We start from the raw sequence: 16,325 nt of genomic DNA, 5'->3' as shown, positions 1-16,325 counted from the left end.
TCACTTAATATAGTTTGTCGTCTTTCCTTTCAAAAAAAAAAAAAAAAAACCAAGGCATATAAATATCAATTTGCAGCTGTTACATAATAACAGATGACATAGTCGAAAATATCTCATATCCACTTCGTGCTAAAATGTGATAGCTCATCTTTTGGATAATTAAACTATTTCAAGCTAGGATTAGTACTCAAACATAAGAAAGAGATTCATTGATTCGGTTTATAAGGTCTCATAAAAAAATTCTCAAACCCATTAAGTAAAACTAGTTTCCTACAAGTCTATATGTAATAGGTGATAAACTGCTGAAATACACACACACACAAGCTCGTAAAGAAAATTTATCACTTGAATGTGTACTTAAAATTCCAGGTTATTACAGAATCCCTCCATCTTCGGTTAAAATTTTTGAAGCTTAATCATGAGTATGAGAAACAAAACTATATTAATAACATTTCATTCAGCAAACCTAGTAAAACCTTTAAATGCAGCAGCATTAAGGTCTCATCCGGGAGTGCTCTTAAACCAACAGACAAATACATAAATCAGAGAATTAGATGCAAATATGTTTAACCAATCATATTTTATATATTCAGTGAGATTATGATCATAAGTCACTAATGAAACAATCAGCCTTGCACAATTAGATCAGCAAGGCTTATCTAGACAGATGCAGGTAAAGTCTTATAGTAGTGATGAAAACAGTGAATTTAGAAAATATTTAACATCAACCGAGATCAACAACACTACCTAAATGCAAAGCACGGGTCTGTAATTCAATTTTGTGCATAAGACATTGACACAAACTAAAAAGTAAAGAAAAGAACGACAAAGATCCACAAGTCGTCTGAAACTGTATCGATAACCCACTATAAAATAATAATACCCTTACTTATACACAGCAACATGTATCCTAATCTGTACAATATTTGCAACTAACCAAATACACAAAATTCTCGTCAGAATATAACATCTTGAAAGAAACATCAGACAATCTCCAATTCAATAATAAAGTTCCCATGTATAAAAATGCATTAATGTATGGAAGTTAGGGTCACCTTCCAGTTCCACCAAATAAACTCGTATTTTCCAATCTTAACACAACAGAAATATCAAGCAAAACAAATTATAACATCCAGATGAGTAATTCAAACAAGACAACTAATTAGTTGTGAGCAATAACTGAAATTTTCATTCAACCAAATTATCATCACATTTCATAAGTACCTTTCATGTGATCAGTTTACCTTTAAGGTAAAGGCAACTAAGTTCTGAGCAACAACTGAAATTTTCATTCAACCAAATTATCAATTTATCATCACATTTCATCAATACCTTTCATGTGATCAGTTTACCTTTAAGGTAAGGCAACTAAGTTCTGAGCAACAACTGAAATAAGGTAAAGGCTTTAACCAAAAACTATCACCTCCAAACCACCCCCTTAACAATTCATATCTTAAGTTCTGAGTACCTTAAGTTCTTGTTTCAGAAACATATCCAAAAACTATGATCCTACATCACCTGCCGCAGAAACCATGCATATCTAACCTGATTTAACTACACTAGACCAATACAAAACACAACTCTACTGGAAAGCTGGCCCCATCTGATTAGCCCCTTGAACCGGAGTCCAAGTCGTACCACCACGATCAATTTCATCCAATTTCTCACTCAAAAGTCAAAACAGTAGTCTTCCACCTTTTGGCACAATTGCTTCAACAGCACTCTCTGCATTAATTTTCTTCTTCGAAACCATTGAATCTCCACCATATTTACACACCACTATTCTGCTTCTCAGTTTTTTATAAATTAATACTCCACTCGAAATAGAATCTTTTGTATCACCACCAACTCCCTCACTCAACTTAACCTTCGGAGGCGGCTTATCACCACCTACATTTTCCTCAATGCTTCTGACTTTCTTCTGCGCAGAAAAAGGCAAACACATTGCTTCTGCATCACCTTGTTGCATTCTCTGTGCACGAGATCTTATATGTCTAACTGGGGTAACAATTATGCTCACCGAGAGTTCAAGTTCTCTCCCATTTTCAGCAAGCTGAACCTGCTTCTTTGAAGCTTGCTTCACCCTGGACTTCCTCTTTTGCACCCGTTTCTTCTTTAAACTGGAGTATGAATATTTGGGTGTAGCCACAAAGAAAAATATTTCATTCTCAGGATTGAAGCTTACCTTCTTCGCCTTCTGTATCTGAACCTTAAAATCAATTTCACTTTCAATTTATCAGCACCCTAAAACAGAATTGACCACTAAAAGGTAACAAAAAACATCAACAAAAAACAGAGGAAATGCTGGCATATATATTTTTGGTTACCTTGTGAAGCAAAGTAAGCCTGTTGGCCATTTCTGCGTTCCCTATGTTTGCAGGGATGCTATGCTTTTTGCAGAGTCTTTGAAGTTGCTTCCTCTTCATTGCATAGAAATCCATCTCTAATTAAACAAAATTAAAAACTTAACACTAGAAGAATGAAAAATATGCAGAACTTTTATCATAGATTTGCGAGCATGGAATGCACTTCTGTTAAGTAAGAGCAAAGTCAAAAAGGGCATGCATATATGTATACACTGAATACCTTTAAATGTACACTTATACCATAAAATGTTGCTCTGATACCTGAGAACCAATTTTATTCCAGTAGCAGCTTATAAAAATCCCATCTTTAGACCTCGGATCTCTTATTTTAGACATTAAACAATGGAGGCGACATAGCAAAGCTTCATATATAATGAGCATCATCACAATTACTCCTATTTTGGACCTCTACTAATTAACCTTTTAGTTCACTCTTCATCTTTCAGTAGGAAAGGGAATGCGGCATATCATGTTATGTATCAGCAATGATGAGTTTAATAGAAGAGAACCAGAGATTTCACTTCTGAGTTGTAAAAAACCGGAAAACAATCAAAATCAATCTCATCCACAATGTAGCCTCAACACTTAATAGGAGGCCCCAATACTGACTATTTGCAAATACTAAAGAGAAAGAGACCTAATTTATTTTCTGAGAGAAAGAAACCCCTCCACCGATTTCTCTTAAACGTACCCCAACAAAGAATAAACCCTGATAATTTCAATTCCAAAGTTTTGTTTTGTGTTTCATAGGGCTTTGAAATTGAAAGCTCAGCTGAGCTCTTTCTTTTCCCTTTTCAATCCTTCCTTTTTCTCTCGGGAGAAAAGAAAACCCCTGTTGCCAAAGACTCACCTAGTCTCTCATCTGGCACAATAAATCACCCCATACACAAATCTCTCTGAAACACTCAGATTGAAATACCCAGTTGAAAAAAATCATATAGAACATAAACATGAGCAGAGGACCAAAGAAATCAAGGAAACAGAAAAAGAAAAATCAGAGGTTAACATACCCATGAGACCTATGACCAGAGAGGAAGGGGCCGGCAGAGTTGAGGAAGTGAAGTTGGACAGACTGTGAGAGGAGAGTGAGGAGGGGGTATATAAAGTCTTCATCCTGTCGCTTCATATGTCAAGTCCCTGCTGCAACCAAATGGGGGCTAAATTCAAATCCAACGGGTTCCCGCTCTCCAACGAGTATACCTTTCTTTTTTTCTTTTCTTTTTTTTTTTTTTTTTTTTAACAAGTAGAAATGTCAAGTTTATTTTCCAATTTCATTTATTTCACGATGTTAATGAGATTTGTACATTTGATTCTCTACAATATTAATTAGTCCAAATAATCCATTTACAACTTTCTTTTTTCTTTTTGTCAAATAAAGTAAATTATATTAGATGATCCAAAAGCCCACCACAATACAAGAGATATAAAAAAGGGCTATTTCCCGTTTACCCAGATATCCCAAGTATTATGCCCAAGTACACACAGACTATTCTCTTGTGAAAAGACTAAAAGGGATAGTTCCTATGCTATCCTGAGCTTTAGAGCTTTTGTCTTCCTTAGAAACTTTATTAAAAAACAAAAACGAAAACAAGACTAGCCTTCAACATGCCCAAGTTTTTCTCCTAACGGCTTCCTGCCTAGCGGATACTTTAACAGGCGGAATCACTGCTGCTTGTCTTAATCTTAGTTTTAAAACTGGTTTTTTCAGGTAGGCAAAACTTTTCAAACTTCAAAATTCGTATAGCAAACAGATAGTGATAGTCATGGATGGAGTGCAAAATTATGGATCAGATAGTGATATTTAAAGATATTTAATTTTGCTACTTTTGACAAACATGGATGTGTAATCCTTATTTTATTTATTCAACAGAAATACATGCTAGAAATCCAGAGCCTCATCCTCAGGTAAACAGCCAAAGACTGTTTAGCTATCCATGAGAATGAGAACAGGTACTTACTTGTAATGAAAGCACACTACTGCACCTTCGACAGGTAGGAAAAAGCACACTGCTACTATGGCTTTCTTACTTCTTGAGAGAAGACTCTTCTACTCAATTTTCCGATGCCTTACAACTGAAACTTAAAGCTCCTTATATAGAGAGCGGAACTCAAACTAGAATTCAAAACATAAAAATGTACAGGACAACTCCGTGAACTTTTGCTTTTCTGAGTGCTCCTGCTAGTGGAGGTCGGATGGAGAAAAACAAAAGTTGGTAGGTGAAGTGTTTCTCTTTTTGAAAGCAAAAGTAGCTTTTAACTTTTAAAAGGTCAAAAGTGCTACAGTTACTAATTTGGTGTTTTTCTTCTTTCACTTGTAGCTTCACCCGTGATGCTACATATTCTCGTCTGTTTCTGAATGGTAACCAAAGACAAAGGAGCTGTTGTCTGCCTGGGCTATTCTAACAGTGGTAGCATTATCTTCGACGTCTGTATCAACATACATTTTGTGGTGGTTGTCAGTTTCAAGCTTTTCCACCCAGTGCATGCATGCCATAGTCGAGTCTATCTCTTTTCTGGTGAGAGATTGGAATAGGTCACTGCTGACTACGTCAGGGTGATCGTATGCAGTGATAATAATTTTTTCTTCTGCTGCCAGGAAGGTATTGCTGATATCTTCAGAGATGATCTTTTTGATGTATTCTAGAGCCATGGCCTTCATCCACGGGATGCTTTAGTTTGGTTGGCCATTGTACCCTACACAGGCTGGTTGAAGATATTTTCTTTGAATAATTCTTACATAATGATATGGAGGAATATATTCAACCTCACCGTTTGCCTTTTGGATCCATTCAGGGGGAGTGGATCTAAACTTCAGACGAAGCATACAGTCATTTTTCCTGATATTTTTGACTGTGTTGACAATGATTGGTGGCAAACCCTTCAGATCATCATTTGTTTTGGTCCACAGATTATGGACAAAACCATTTTCAACAAGCCAAAGCTTGTGTTCTTGAGGATGTTCACTCTGAACATTGACCAAGTATCTTCCAACATAAGGACCTGAAACAATAAAGAGAGTGGGAGGAACTAGGTCTTCTGAATTATGCCTTCCTATCAGACTGTGGAATTCATGCTAGTCTGATTCATTGAGTGCCATGATAGGGACCCTAGCACTTTCAGGACTTTCAAGGAAGTGAATTTTTTCTTTCTTTACAGCACTCTGCTGTGTATGCATGTCTTCAAATTGTGGCCTACCATTTTCGTAGAGTTCTTCAGCTAAGGCAAAGAGAGCTGGGAACATTAGACCACTTCTTCTTTCTTGAAAAGCAAAAAGGAGGTTATCCAAAATTGCTTTCTGGTGATAGGCTAGTCTCCTGCCAGTTCTGAACACAGGAGTATCAAAAATTTTTAATTCATAATTGAAAACATTTATAACTCCAGTTGGAGTTGGTCTGCTTTTTGGCAAAGCAGCAGCCGTCAACGGTCTTGATGAACCTTTACCGTCTGCCGTTTGAGATGGGAAAGCCAATCCTTTACCCTGGGATTGATCAGTTATGGCTAGTCCTTTTGGACTTAGCAGAAACCTTTTAAGGATTTTTTCTTTGGTTTCTTTGGAATCCTCTTCAGGTTCATGTTCTTTCCCAGTTCTTCTACTTCTGGGATTACGACCTTCGTCGTCATCTCTTTGGCTGAATATCGCCATTTCTCTAGTTAATGCGTCTGGAAGATAATTCTTGTTTCCTACAATTAATTCAACAATATAATCATATTGGTTAAGAAACAATTGCCAGTTGGCTAATCTTCCTCTATCAGCAGCTTTATCAAGTTTAAAATTTTTGAAATTCTTTACTCTAGCACAATCGGTGCGAACAGTAAAGGGTTTTCCAAGAAAAGCTGGAGAATTTAAAATTGTTTTCTTGACAGCCAAAATTTCTTTTTCCCTTATGGGATAATTCAGTTCTGCAGGGCTGAACTTGCCACTGCAAAATTTGCAGATCTTTTCAATGTTAGTTCCAGGCGCTTTCGCTAGAACTACACCGGACCAGTAATTATCACTCGCATCTGTTTGGAGGATAATTTCATCATTCTCTTCTGGTTGTTGAAGAGGAGGAAGGTTTTTGCAGAGATTTTTTATCTGCTTCACAATTTTTTCATCATCTTCAGTGAAGTTCCATTTTCTTTTGGAACTTGTCTTAGGAGATAACATTGCTGTTAACCCTGAGATTTTAGGGATGAAATCTTTCCCATAATTTATGACACCAAGGAATCTCTCTAGACTCTTAGCATCAGGAATTCTATCTGGGAATTTCCAGATCTTCTCAAGGATATGAGGTTGGAGTTTTATTACTCCATTCTTGATATTTATTCCTAGGAAATCAACTTCATCGAGGATAAAGAAGATTTTCTTTTCTCCTAGGATAATTCCATGCTGAACTATCAGCTTTACTACCTCGTGGAGGTGTTTCATGTGTTCTTCTCTGTTTTTGGAGAAGACCAGAATGTCATCTATATAGACGACGCAGAACTCCGCAACATGTTTGAAGATGTTGTCCATCTTTCTTTGGAAGATTGAAGGAGCTTGCTTTAGACCAAAAGGCATTACCAGCCATTCGTAATGACCTTGTGGTGTTCCAAATGCAGTGAGAGGAATACTCTCAGGATGCATCTTGACCTGCCAGAAACCCGACTTTGCATCGAATTTTGAAAAGACTTTAGCTCCTCTGAGCTGGTTAATCAATACTCTCACTTGAGCAATTTGATAACCATCTTTGACAGTCTTTTTGTTGACATCTCTGTAGTCAATTACCATTCTAGCTTTTCCTCTTAGATTTTCTGCATGATTTCTCATGTAGAATGCTGGAGCATGATGAGGGCTAGTGGAGGGTTGAATTAATCTCTTGTTCAGGAGATCTTCAATATCTTTTCTGAGTTCTTTTTTATCTTCCTCTTTGTACTGAGGAATGGCTTTGACATGACAGATGGCATTCATGTCATGCAATCTTAATTCACAAACCACTGGGTCTTTTTCCTAAAACTTCTGAGGATCTACGTCTATATTCTGCTCGAGTAGTTTCTTGATTTTTTCAAGAGTGAGAATTTTTTGAGACTCAAGCTTGTTCTGAAAGTGCTTGAGGTTATGCTCATGAATGAAACTAGTTTCTTCATCTTCACTAGTTTCTTCTTCTTCTTCTTCTTCAGAAGATTCCTCAACAAGTAATTCTGCTTGTTGCTTAATTTGGAGTATAGGCTCAAATTTGGGTTTGTAGGGGGTAAGATCACCACTATTCTGTTGCGATCTCTGATACTGCGTAGTGAAACCAGGACCAACGACACTTTTTGCTTGTGTGAGTCGGTCTGCCCAGAACACCCGTTCTCATTTTCTGAAGCCTATTGCTTCTTCATCCTGAATATCTTTGTTGGAGAATAAAATCATTGCCCAACAAGAAATCAGATCCTTGGCCTTCAGATTGCCAAACATTCTGGATTATAAATGTTCCTCCACCAATGGTGATATGAACATTTTTTGCTACTTTTTTCATGGTGAGATGGCTCCCATCAAATGTAACACCAGTAGCGGATTTTTTCTTATCTTCTTTCCAGAGTTCGTCTGGAATTGCAAATCTCTTTGCAACAGTAAATCCCGATCCATTATCTACAAAGGCATGTAGATGATATTTTTTGTGATCTGGGAATTTTAGTCCAATCTCTATGTAGTTGCTGTATCTACTAGTAGAGACGACCTTCGATTGTTGAAGCTCATTTTCCTGAGCTTGTTCCTTTGGAATGAATGGTTTACATTCTTCTGGAATAATTTCTTGTGTTTCAACCAGTTCAATATTTTCATCGATTCTTTCTTCACCGATGATTTCTTCCTTTATTTTTGAGGAAGATGGTTCCATGATGATTTCTTGGAACAGAGTTTCTATTTCTTTCTCTTTTTTCTCAGAGAAATACTCTTCATATTCTTGTTCAACCAACTGGCTAACAAGTCCATTTTTGGTCTTTCTTCTTGCTTCAGCTATGAAGCATTCTTTGTGATAAGTCTTCTTAGACTCTTCGCAAAACATAGGGTGACCATTCTTTTCATGACATCGGCAGTAGTCACAAACGAATGTACCAGGGTTTACCTGATAAGAAAACATTAAAGATTCTGTCTTGCTTTCATCCCAGTTTTTGATTCTCAAAACCTTCATTTGTCTGGATTCAAAGTACTCTACTTCAGAATCTATCTCAGACTCAGATGATGAATCTTCTTCTTCAGACCAGGCAGAATAGACTGACCTGTCATCTTCTTCATTATCAGAATAGGCTATTTCGTAGCCTTTCATATTTGCTACTTCTACTATCTGCTCAAATTCTTCAAAGAGAGCCTTAGTAGATCTTTTACCCTTTTTCGGGCATTCATTGGCATAGTGCCCTTCAGCTTTACATAGCCAACATCTGCAAGCTTTCTTGCTTGGTTGCTTATGCTGATGAGTATTCTTCTTTTTCTTGAAGAATTTCTTTTTAGGATCTTCATCCTGTTGTTTCTTGTAATTGGAACTTCTCTTGAACTTCCAATCTCTTTTCTGATTACTCTTTTTGAATTTTGTAGAGTAATATTTTCCTTTCTTGTTTCTGTGGAACTTGGAATCATGACATCCCCAATTTGTGGGCATATCCAACATTCCGTAACAGAAATTTTCAACTCCTTTGAGTTGTTTCTTGGCCATCTTAGCTCTAAGATTGGCTTTGCATTGCTCTTTTAGTAATTGCCGGATTCTGTCGGCAATTCCTCCAACTGAAAATCTTTCAATTGGTTTTTCAGCTATGCTTTCTCTCACAGCTGTTCTCTATGGTTCAGGGAGTTTTTTGTGCAACAGATTAACTAGATCAGTATTCTCTAGTTCACCAATTGTACAGTAATATTCTTGAAATTCATTCAAGTATTCTTCGAAATATCTCATGTCACAGATTTTAAGAGCATAGATATTCGATTTTGCCGTTTCTTTAGTCTTCTCACTCAGATTTGAAAAATCTCCACAGAACTGATCGTTCAGGGGTACTGCAAAATCATACGGAGACTTTTAATTTTTTATATCTTCAAGCCAGTCTCTTCCTCTGGCGGTTTCTTTGAAAGATAGGTAATACTTTTTTGCTACTCCAGTGAGAGTAGTTTCATAGTACACCTGCAAATCTGGTGCTTCAAATTTGCCAAGGGTAAGTGCAGAGGCCATCATCAGGCTATCTACCCATTGGTCAATGGTTTTTCTTTTGTCTAGACTCTTGTCTAGATTCAACCAGATGCCATAGTTCGTGATAGGAACTCTAGGCAGATTGTCCTCTAGGACAAATCTGTGGGAATTTCTTTCCCCTTTTTTACCCGTGGGGGCTTTCTGAAATGGGAGTTTTGTTTCCCTTTTTTCTCTGCTAATGAAAGTTCTGGAGCTTTCTCCTTCTTCCATTTCAATATCTTGATAAGGAAAGACTTTTCTTGTTTTTCTGATTTTGAATTCTTTCATTTCTTCGATTAGTTTTTCTAATCGTTCAGGATTTTCACAATTCTCAGCTTCTTCATAAAGATCATAGAGCCTCTCAGCTCTGAGCATATGGACTGGTCTGTTTAGATCAGCTTCCAGATCTTCTTCTGATATTGGCTCTTCAATAGTGGGTTTTGTACCACTGATACTAGCTTCTCTAGTGCTATAACTTCTTCTCAGAAGGTTGTTGTTGTTTATCCTGAAATTTTCAAGACAGACATCACTTTTTCTGTGATTGTCGAAGTTGAGGCTGATTTCTCCAGTTCTTCTACTCTAGTAGATTTTTGCTTTTGCTCTCTCCGGTTGCTTTTTTGGACCAGATAATTTCCATTCAAGAGGAAAAGTTACTTCATTCCAAGTAACTTTATGAATCTGTTGTGAATGGTTCTTCTGATTGGTGAGGAATCCAGTAGTAAGACCTGGGATATTTGTTATCCTTGTCTTGGGGGCTACTGTAGTGCTCATCAATTTATAGTATATTCTGTATACTATTGCGAGTTCTTGCATATCTTCTTTCATGGATATGTCATCTGTCTTGACTCTCAGTCGTAGACAGTGAGCTGCATCTTTCAAGCTGGTGGTGAAGTTGGGGAAGCAGTTGAAATATGCTACTTGATCGCACAGAGATGCTTCAAGTGTTCCCAACAGACTAGCTTGGAAGTCTGTTAACCTATTGTCCTGTAGAACACATAGGACTGAACAGTTTATGTCTTCACGAGCAAGCAGATTTATGCCTACTTGGACTGCTCCAATATGCATAAATTGATATTTTTTTGCTTGAGCTCTGGCCACTTCTGAAGGAGTGATTAGTAGTAGATCAGTCTCTCCTCCTGCTGTAGCGGGGGTTGTAATCTCCAGTAGTTTAAAATAATGGCTATCCATTAAATCAAACTTTCCCCTCTTGTAGATTTGCTTGAAATCTAGTTTTGGAATTGAGGAGTTTTTTACCTCTTGTTCGATCTCGTTGAATTCGAACCCTTCAGCATTTAGGAGTTGTACTCCTTTCTTTTTCCCAAAGATGCTTAACATCTTCAATTCTCTTTTCTCCGGGTTTTCATACCGGATACTAGTCTGACTAGTAGATGGTTCCAGAAAAATCATGTTTGGAACAAGATTCTTGTCTGGTTTTTCTAATGGTTTGAATCCATTAGCTTTCTTTTTTATTGTAGGCAATTTCTTGTCCTTCAGTATAGAATCCAGCGTTTTTTGCTGTTCCTTGATTTTTCTACTGACGACTGTCAGTTTTTCTTCTTCCGTTTTTGGAAGTTCTTTGATATAATCTAGTTTGTTTTCCAATCTTTCCAATTGGTGGATTATAGCAAGTAATTTTTCTAGATGAGTTTGACATCTAGATAATTCTAGTAACAGCTTCTGATATTTCTCATCAGAAGATTTCAGTAGATAATTTATTTTCTTTAATAACAATTCTGACATTATCCCCATTAAGGAGGGGTTCTCCTTTGAGCTATTTTACAGGCTCTGATACCAGTGATGTGCGGATCTAACCAATGCTCAAATAATCAAGAGGTTTTTGTTCCTCTTCCAGAACATACAAGAGATTATCAATATCTTGTTCTATTTTATAAATTCTGGTTTGAAGTCTATAAATGATATCCCAATAGTTGGGTGATTCCCTATCAAGACTATCTCTATAAGCTCTCAGCTTTCTCAATTTTTCTCTTTCTTTCTGCAACTCTTTGCTAGTATTTTTACAGATAGCCACTAATTCAAGTCTGTCAACGATCGAAATTATGAATAGTAAATTGTAATGTTTACCTTTGAAATAGAGGATGAATTCTATCACACTTCTGTTTGAACAAATAATTTTAAGAATGGGCCCACCACGTTTCATCAAATGTAACAGAAATATTAAACATATTATAAACTAATGTAAAGAAACAACAGAAGGGTACTAATGGAATGAAAAAGCAAAAGTTGTGTAGGTAAGAAAGAAAGGGACATATGGCTGGGTGAAGAGGGATGAAAATAATTTGTTGGGGTTTTTGGGAAGTATTTTGATAGAAACAGGGTGTATGAGTATTAACCCTATAAAAAATTCCGGCAAAAAGAGGCACATAGACATAGCAACAAGAGCACAAACCCCCAGCATAAACAAAATAAAACTCATAATGGGCTTAGCCAAATTACAAGACAGAAGCCCAGAAATAAAATGTAGAAACCGGCCTCATCAAAAAGCCCGCAGATCAAGTGGGTCGATGGAGGCCCGCCGACCCAGAGAGCCAAAAGCCCGGCCTGACCCTTTAAAAAGCCGCAAAAGCCCTGCCCGGCCCATAGGCCCGGCCCTCCAAAAGCCCGTAAACTATTATATTATATATATATATATGTATGTTGATGTGCTCATATTTTCTTAATTCTTATATTTCTAGGCCTCTTTCTCTTGGTATATGTGTTTAGTTCTCCTTATTTATGGTTCATTTACGTTAGTTTAGTGTCTTTGTAGGTGTGTTTCAAAGAAAGAAGAAAAGAAGCTAAGCTAAGCTAACTAACACAGAAACTATTGTGCAAAATACCTAACTTCGCTGAATTACTGGGAACTGCTCGGATGGAATTAGGAGCTGTAAGCTACATGCACGGAAAACCCCATGTGTCTAGTTTCTGAGGAATTTTACGGTTTGTGATTCTGACTTTTCTAGAAGGAGTTATGGCAATTTAAGTGAAGGCAGTTCAGCTTGGACTGAAATCTGCAACATCTTTTACAAGTTCATGTCTAGAACCTAACTTCGCTGAATTACTGGGAACTGCTCAGATGGAATTAGCAGCTGTACTATATGCATGGAAAGCCCCTGTGTCTAGTTTCTGAGCAATTTTACGGTTTGCAATTCTGACTTTTCTAAAAGGAGTTATGGTAATTTAAGTGAAGGCAGTTCAGCTTGGACGGGAATCTGCAACATCTTTTACAAGTTCATGTCTAGAACCTAACTTCGCTGAATTACTGGGAACTGCTCGAATGGAATTAGGAGCTTTACCCTATATGCACAGAAAGACCCATGTGTCTAATTTCTGAAGAATTTTATGGTTTGCGATTCCGACTTTTCTAGAAAGAGTTATGGCAATTTAAGTGAAGAAAGTTCAGCTTGGAAAGGAATCTACAACATCTTTTACAATATGCACGGAAAGCCCCATCTAGAAGGCCTAGCACATATATTTGGAAATCTTCAGTATGTCACATCATCATTATTGAAGATCCAGGACTTTTAGACATGTTTATATGTGTGTGTGTGTGTGTGTGTGTGTGTGTGTGTTTATATATATATATGTGTGTGTGTGTGTGTGTGTGTGTGTGTCTTTGTGTGAGTGTGAATTTGTTGTAATTTGGTTTATGGTGAAATTGGAAGTTCTCATACTTCTATATAGAATATGTGCTTATATATTCTAGTATTCTACATGTCATGACTACGGTTGACCGATTCGATTGGATTCGAAAATATGATGAAATTAGCTAAATTTTTTACCACACTCATAATTTATTATAATAATCTCATCCAACGGTCGGTTTTTCCATTTTATTTGAATTGATAGAGGTTGCCCTTTGGAGTGTATGATATATAAATATAGGTTTATAAGAGTAACTAAGTTTGACCTAATTGATCGAATTCGAAACGAGAACCAAATTGGCTGGATTTTCTACAACTACCATAAAAAATTACAATCTCTCCATCGAGCGGTTGGTTTCTCCGAATTCATTTTCCACTTCATGGTTGCTTTAGAATGAACCTCAACAATTTAAATGCAATGTATAAGTCATACAAATTTAGAAGGAAAATTGGTATAAGCCAATGTGTTTGTAATTAATTTTTTTTTTTTATCGTATGTCCACGCACATCCATCGATGGAATATTTACAAACGTGATGTGAAAAAATAAGCATGTTTCGCGGTCGTCATGCCATCAGTCAACTAAGAAGACATACAAGTGACGACGGTTGACCAATTCGATCGGATTCTAAAATATGGTGAAATTGGCTAAATTTTTACCACACATAATTTATTGTAATAATGTCATCCAACGGTCAATTTTTCCATTTTCTTTGAATTGATAGGGGTTGCTCTTTGGAGTGTATGATATATAGATATTGGTTTATAAGAGTAACTAAATTTGACCTAATTGATTGAATTCGAAACGAGAATCAAATTAGCTAAATTTTTTACAATCACCATAAAACATTACAATCTCTCAATCGAGCGATTGATTTCTCTAAATTCATTTTCCACTTCATGGTTGCTTTAGAATGAACCTCAACAATTTAAATGCAATATACAAGTCATACGACTTTAGGAGGCAAATTGATATAGGCCAACATCTTTGCAATTAAAATTGAAATTTTTATCTTATGTCCACGCACATCCATCGATGGAATATTTACAGATATGATGTGAAAAAATAAGCACGTTTCGCGGTCATCATGCCATCGGTCAACCAAGAAAACATACAAGTGACGACGGTTGACCAATTCGATCGGATTCGAAAATATGGTGAAATTGGCTAAATTTTTCACCACACTCATAATTTATTATAATAATCTCATCAAACGGTCGGTTTTCACATTTTATTTAAGTTGATAGAGGTTTCTCTTTGGAGTGTATGATATATAAATATAAGTTTATAAAAAATATTATCTTTAAAGATTTATTTGTAAATAAAGCCCGCAAGGCCCTCCCCGAAAATGCCCCCAAGGCTTAGCCCGGCCCGGCCTGGCCCGAAAAAGCCCATGAGGCCCTTATTAAATGGATGGGCTAGGATCCTTCAATTTACAATAAAGCCCGGCCTGGCCCGGCCTGCTACTATTTAAAAATGGAGTAAGGCCCGGCTCGGCCCGGCCCGTTGATGAGGCCTAAGAAACCCTAAACATCCTAGCAGCCTCCATATCTTCTTCACCAGCAGCAAAGAATTTATGTCGCTACATATAAGCTGCCATTTGACTTCAATCAGCCGTTGAAGCACAAAAAAATACTACTTTCTCCACCGGTTGAGACACACATCGGGCTCAAGAACGCCCATAAGAAATCGAGTAACTGTAGAGGGAGTGGTTACTGATGTAATCTGGACACTTTTAAGTTAACCAAAATTCGCCAACAAGTGAAAGTTTGTTTAGGTGTGGCGGAGAACGGAGCAAACCTGAAAGCTAAAGAGATCAAACCTATTAAAGGAGAACAAAAGCAGTAGAGGAGAAAATTATGTGCTATGTGATGGATGATATGTAGAGATGAGATTGGATTTGGGTTATGGTGAATAAGCGTAGAGATGGAGAGGTGATGATGATGGTATGAATTTCATCTCGTCCAGGCATGGGAAAGCTCAAGATGGCAGTAAAGTGTGGTGGGTAGATGGGGAAATTGGAAGAGGTAGAGGGAAAAAGAAAGATGAAGAAATTGAAAGAGGGAAGGGGCAGATCTATCTAGATAAAGGTTGGGTGGATATGGTGGAGCCGTGGAGGTGGAGATAAATTAAAGTGGTGGTGGTGGTGGTTGAGACGGCTAAAGTGTTAAGACTCAAAATTGTGTCCTGATTTTAGAAAATTTCTAGAGAGGACCTCTCTATCTAGAAACCTTCCCCACGCAGAAGAGAGAGGTTTATAATCTATTCACAACTCACCAACTAATTGCAATGTCCTTCACTCTTGCAAAATGTTCTCATGAATTTTTTTTTTTTAATTACATAACAACTAACTATACGCAATGATTAGACCTCATGAATTGTTGCTAGCAAGTTCATGGGAGATATGTTAATATTCTTGGTTAATTTTATTTGTTCTTGGGGTTACTCCTCATCATGAATTGTTAAATTACATAACAACTAAATATACGCAACGATAGGGGTCATCTAGGGCTTGGGTAGGGCCGCCCCTACCCTAAATTTTAGGACTTAGGGTCGGCCGAGCCAGGCCTAGTCAAAGTCAACAAAATTTAGGGCTGGGCCAGGGCTTAAATATGCTAAACTTTACCCGCCCATTAAGGTCGGGCCGCTAGGGCCAAAAGCGCCGGCCTTCTGAATAGGGCCGAAATGGGCTAAAAATGGTCTTATTTTGTTTAACAAAAAGAAATACATTTATTTTCTCAAAATATGGCTCAATGGTTATATAGGTAATCCAAGACCCTTTTTTTTTGTTAATCCTATTTATACATATATTGGAATTAACTTAATAACAGCTATAAGTATTAGTTAATATGGTTATATTTAATTAACTATATCTGTAAATCTCCCAAATTAATTGTTGTTTAACAAAGAAAATGTCAACTACAAAAAATAACACTTACGAAATCAATTACAAAGAAAGAGTAAGTCCTTCAAAAAAAAATTAAATAAATAAATTGTATGTTATAGAAAACAAAGAAACATATTTTAAAAATATAAAATTATTAGAGCTTGATTGGCCGGGCTTCATTTGCATGGCTCATACCCTACCATATTTGAGAAAGGGTTGGGTTGGCCCACAAGGGCCGAACTGGGCTTCTGCCCTACGCAACGACTATACACAACTA

General features: G+C 37.0%; 1 protein-coding gene across 4 annotated transcripts; it reads right to left on the bottom strand.

Annotated features, from left to right (window-relative positions):
- Window positions 1-1,285: 1,285 nt before the first annotated feature.
- On the bottom strand, window positions 1,286-4,407 carry LOC121049699. 4 transcript variants are annotated; one of them, XM_040507650.1, is made up of 4 exons: window positions 4,325-4,407; window positions 3,377-3,506; window positions 2,328-2,443; window positions 1,286-2,209 (listed from the first exon to the last, which is right to left on the bottom strand). In XM_040507650.1, exons 2-4 carry the CDS (start codon window positions 3,477-3,479, stop codon window positions 1,676-1,678), a joined length of 753 nt encoding a protein of 250 aa, XP_040363584.1. In that variant the 5' UTR covers window positions 3,480-3,506; window positions 4,325-4,407; the 3' UTR covers window positions 1,286-1,675. The 4 variants fall into 4 exon arrangements, with proteins under 4 accessions (XP_040363584.1, XP_040363586.1, XP_040363587.1 ...); XM_040507652.1 differs by having other exon boundaries at window positions 1,286-2,203; XM_040507653.1 differs by lacking the exon at window positions 3,377-3,506 and having other exon boundaries at window positions 4,325-4,400.
- Between the last annotated feature and the right edge of the window lie 11,918 nt (window positions 4,408-16,325).

This window comes from Rosa chinensis, chromosome 6, assembly GCF_002994745.2.
Source record: "Rosa chinensis cultivar Old Blush chromosome 6, RchiOBHm-V2, whole genome shotgun sequence".
Taxonomy (NCBI): domain Eukaryota; kingdom Viridiplantae; phylum Streptophyta; class Magnoliopsida; order Rosales; family Rosaceae; genus Rosa; species Rosa chinensis.
Note: the sequence above shows the minus strand (reverse complement) of the source record. Positions and strands in the feature narration are given on the sequence as shown.

What these genes read in the sequence shown, in the direction of transcription:
- LOC121049699 (XM_040507650.1), bottom strand. Translation starts at nt 3,479, where the DNA reads ATGAAGACTTTATATACCCCCTCCTCACTCTCCTCTCACAGTCTGTCC. An exon ending in TCTGGTCATAGGTCTCATGG is followed by an intron (nt 2,444 to 3,376) that starts GTATGTTAACCT and finishes TTGTTTAATTAG; the next exon opens with AGATGGATTTCTATGCAATG. An exon ending in GGCTTACTTTGCTTCACAAG is followed by an intron (nt 2,210 to 2,327) that starts GTAACCAAAAAT and finishes ATTGATTTTAAG; the next exon opens with GTTCAGATACAGAAGGCGAA.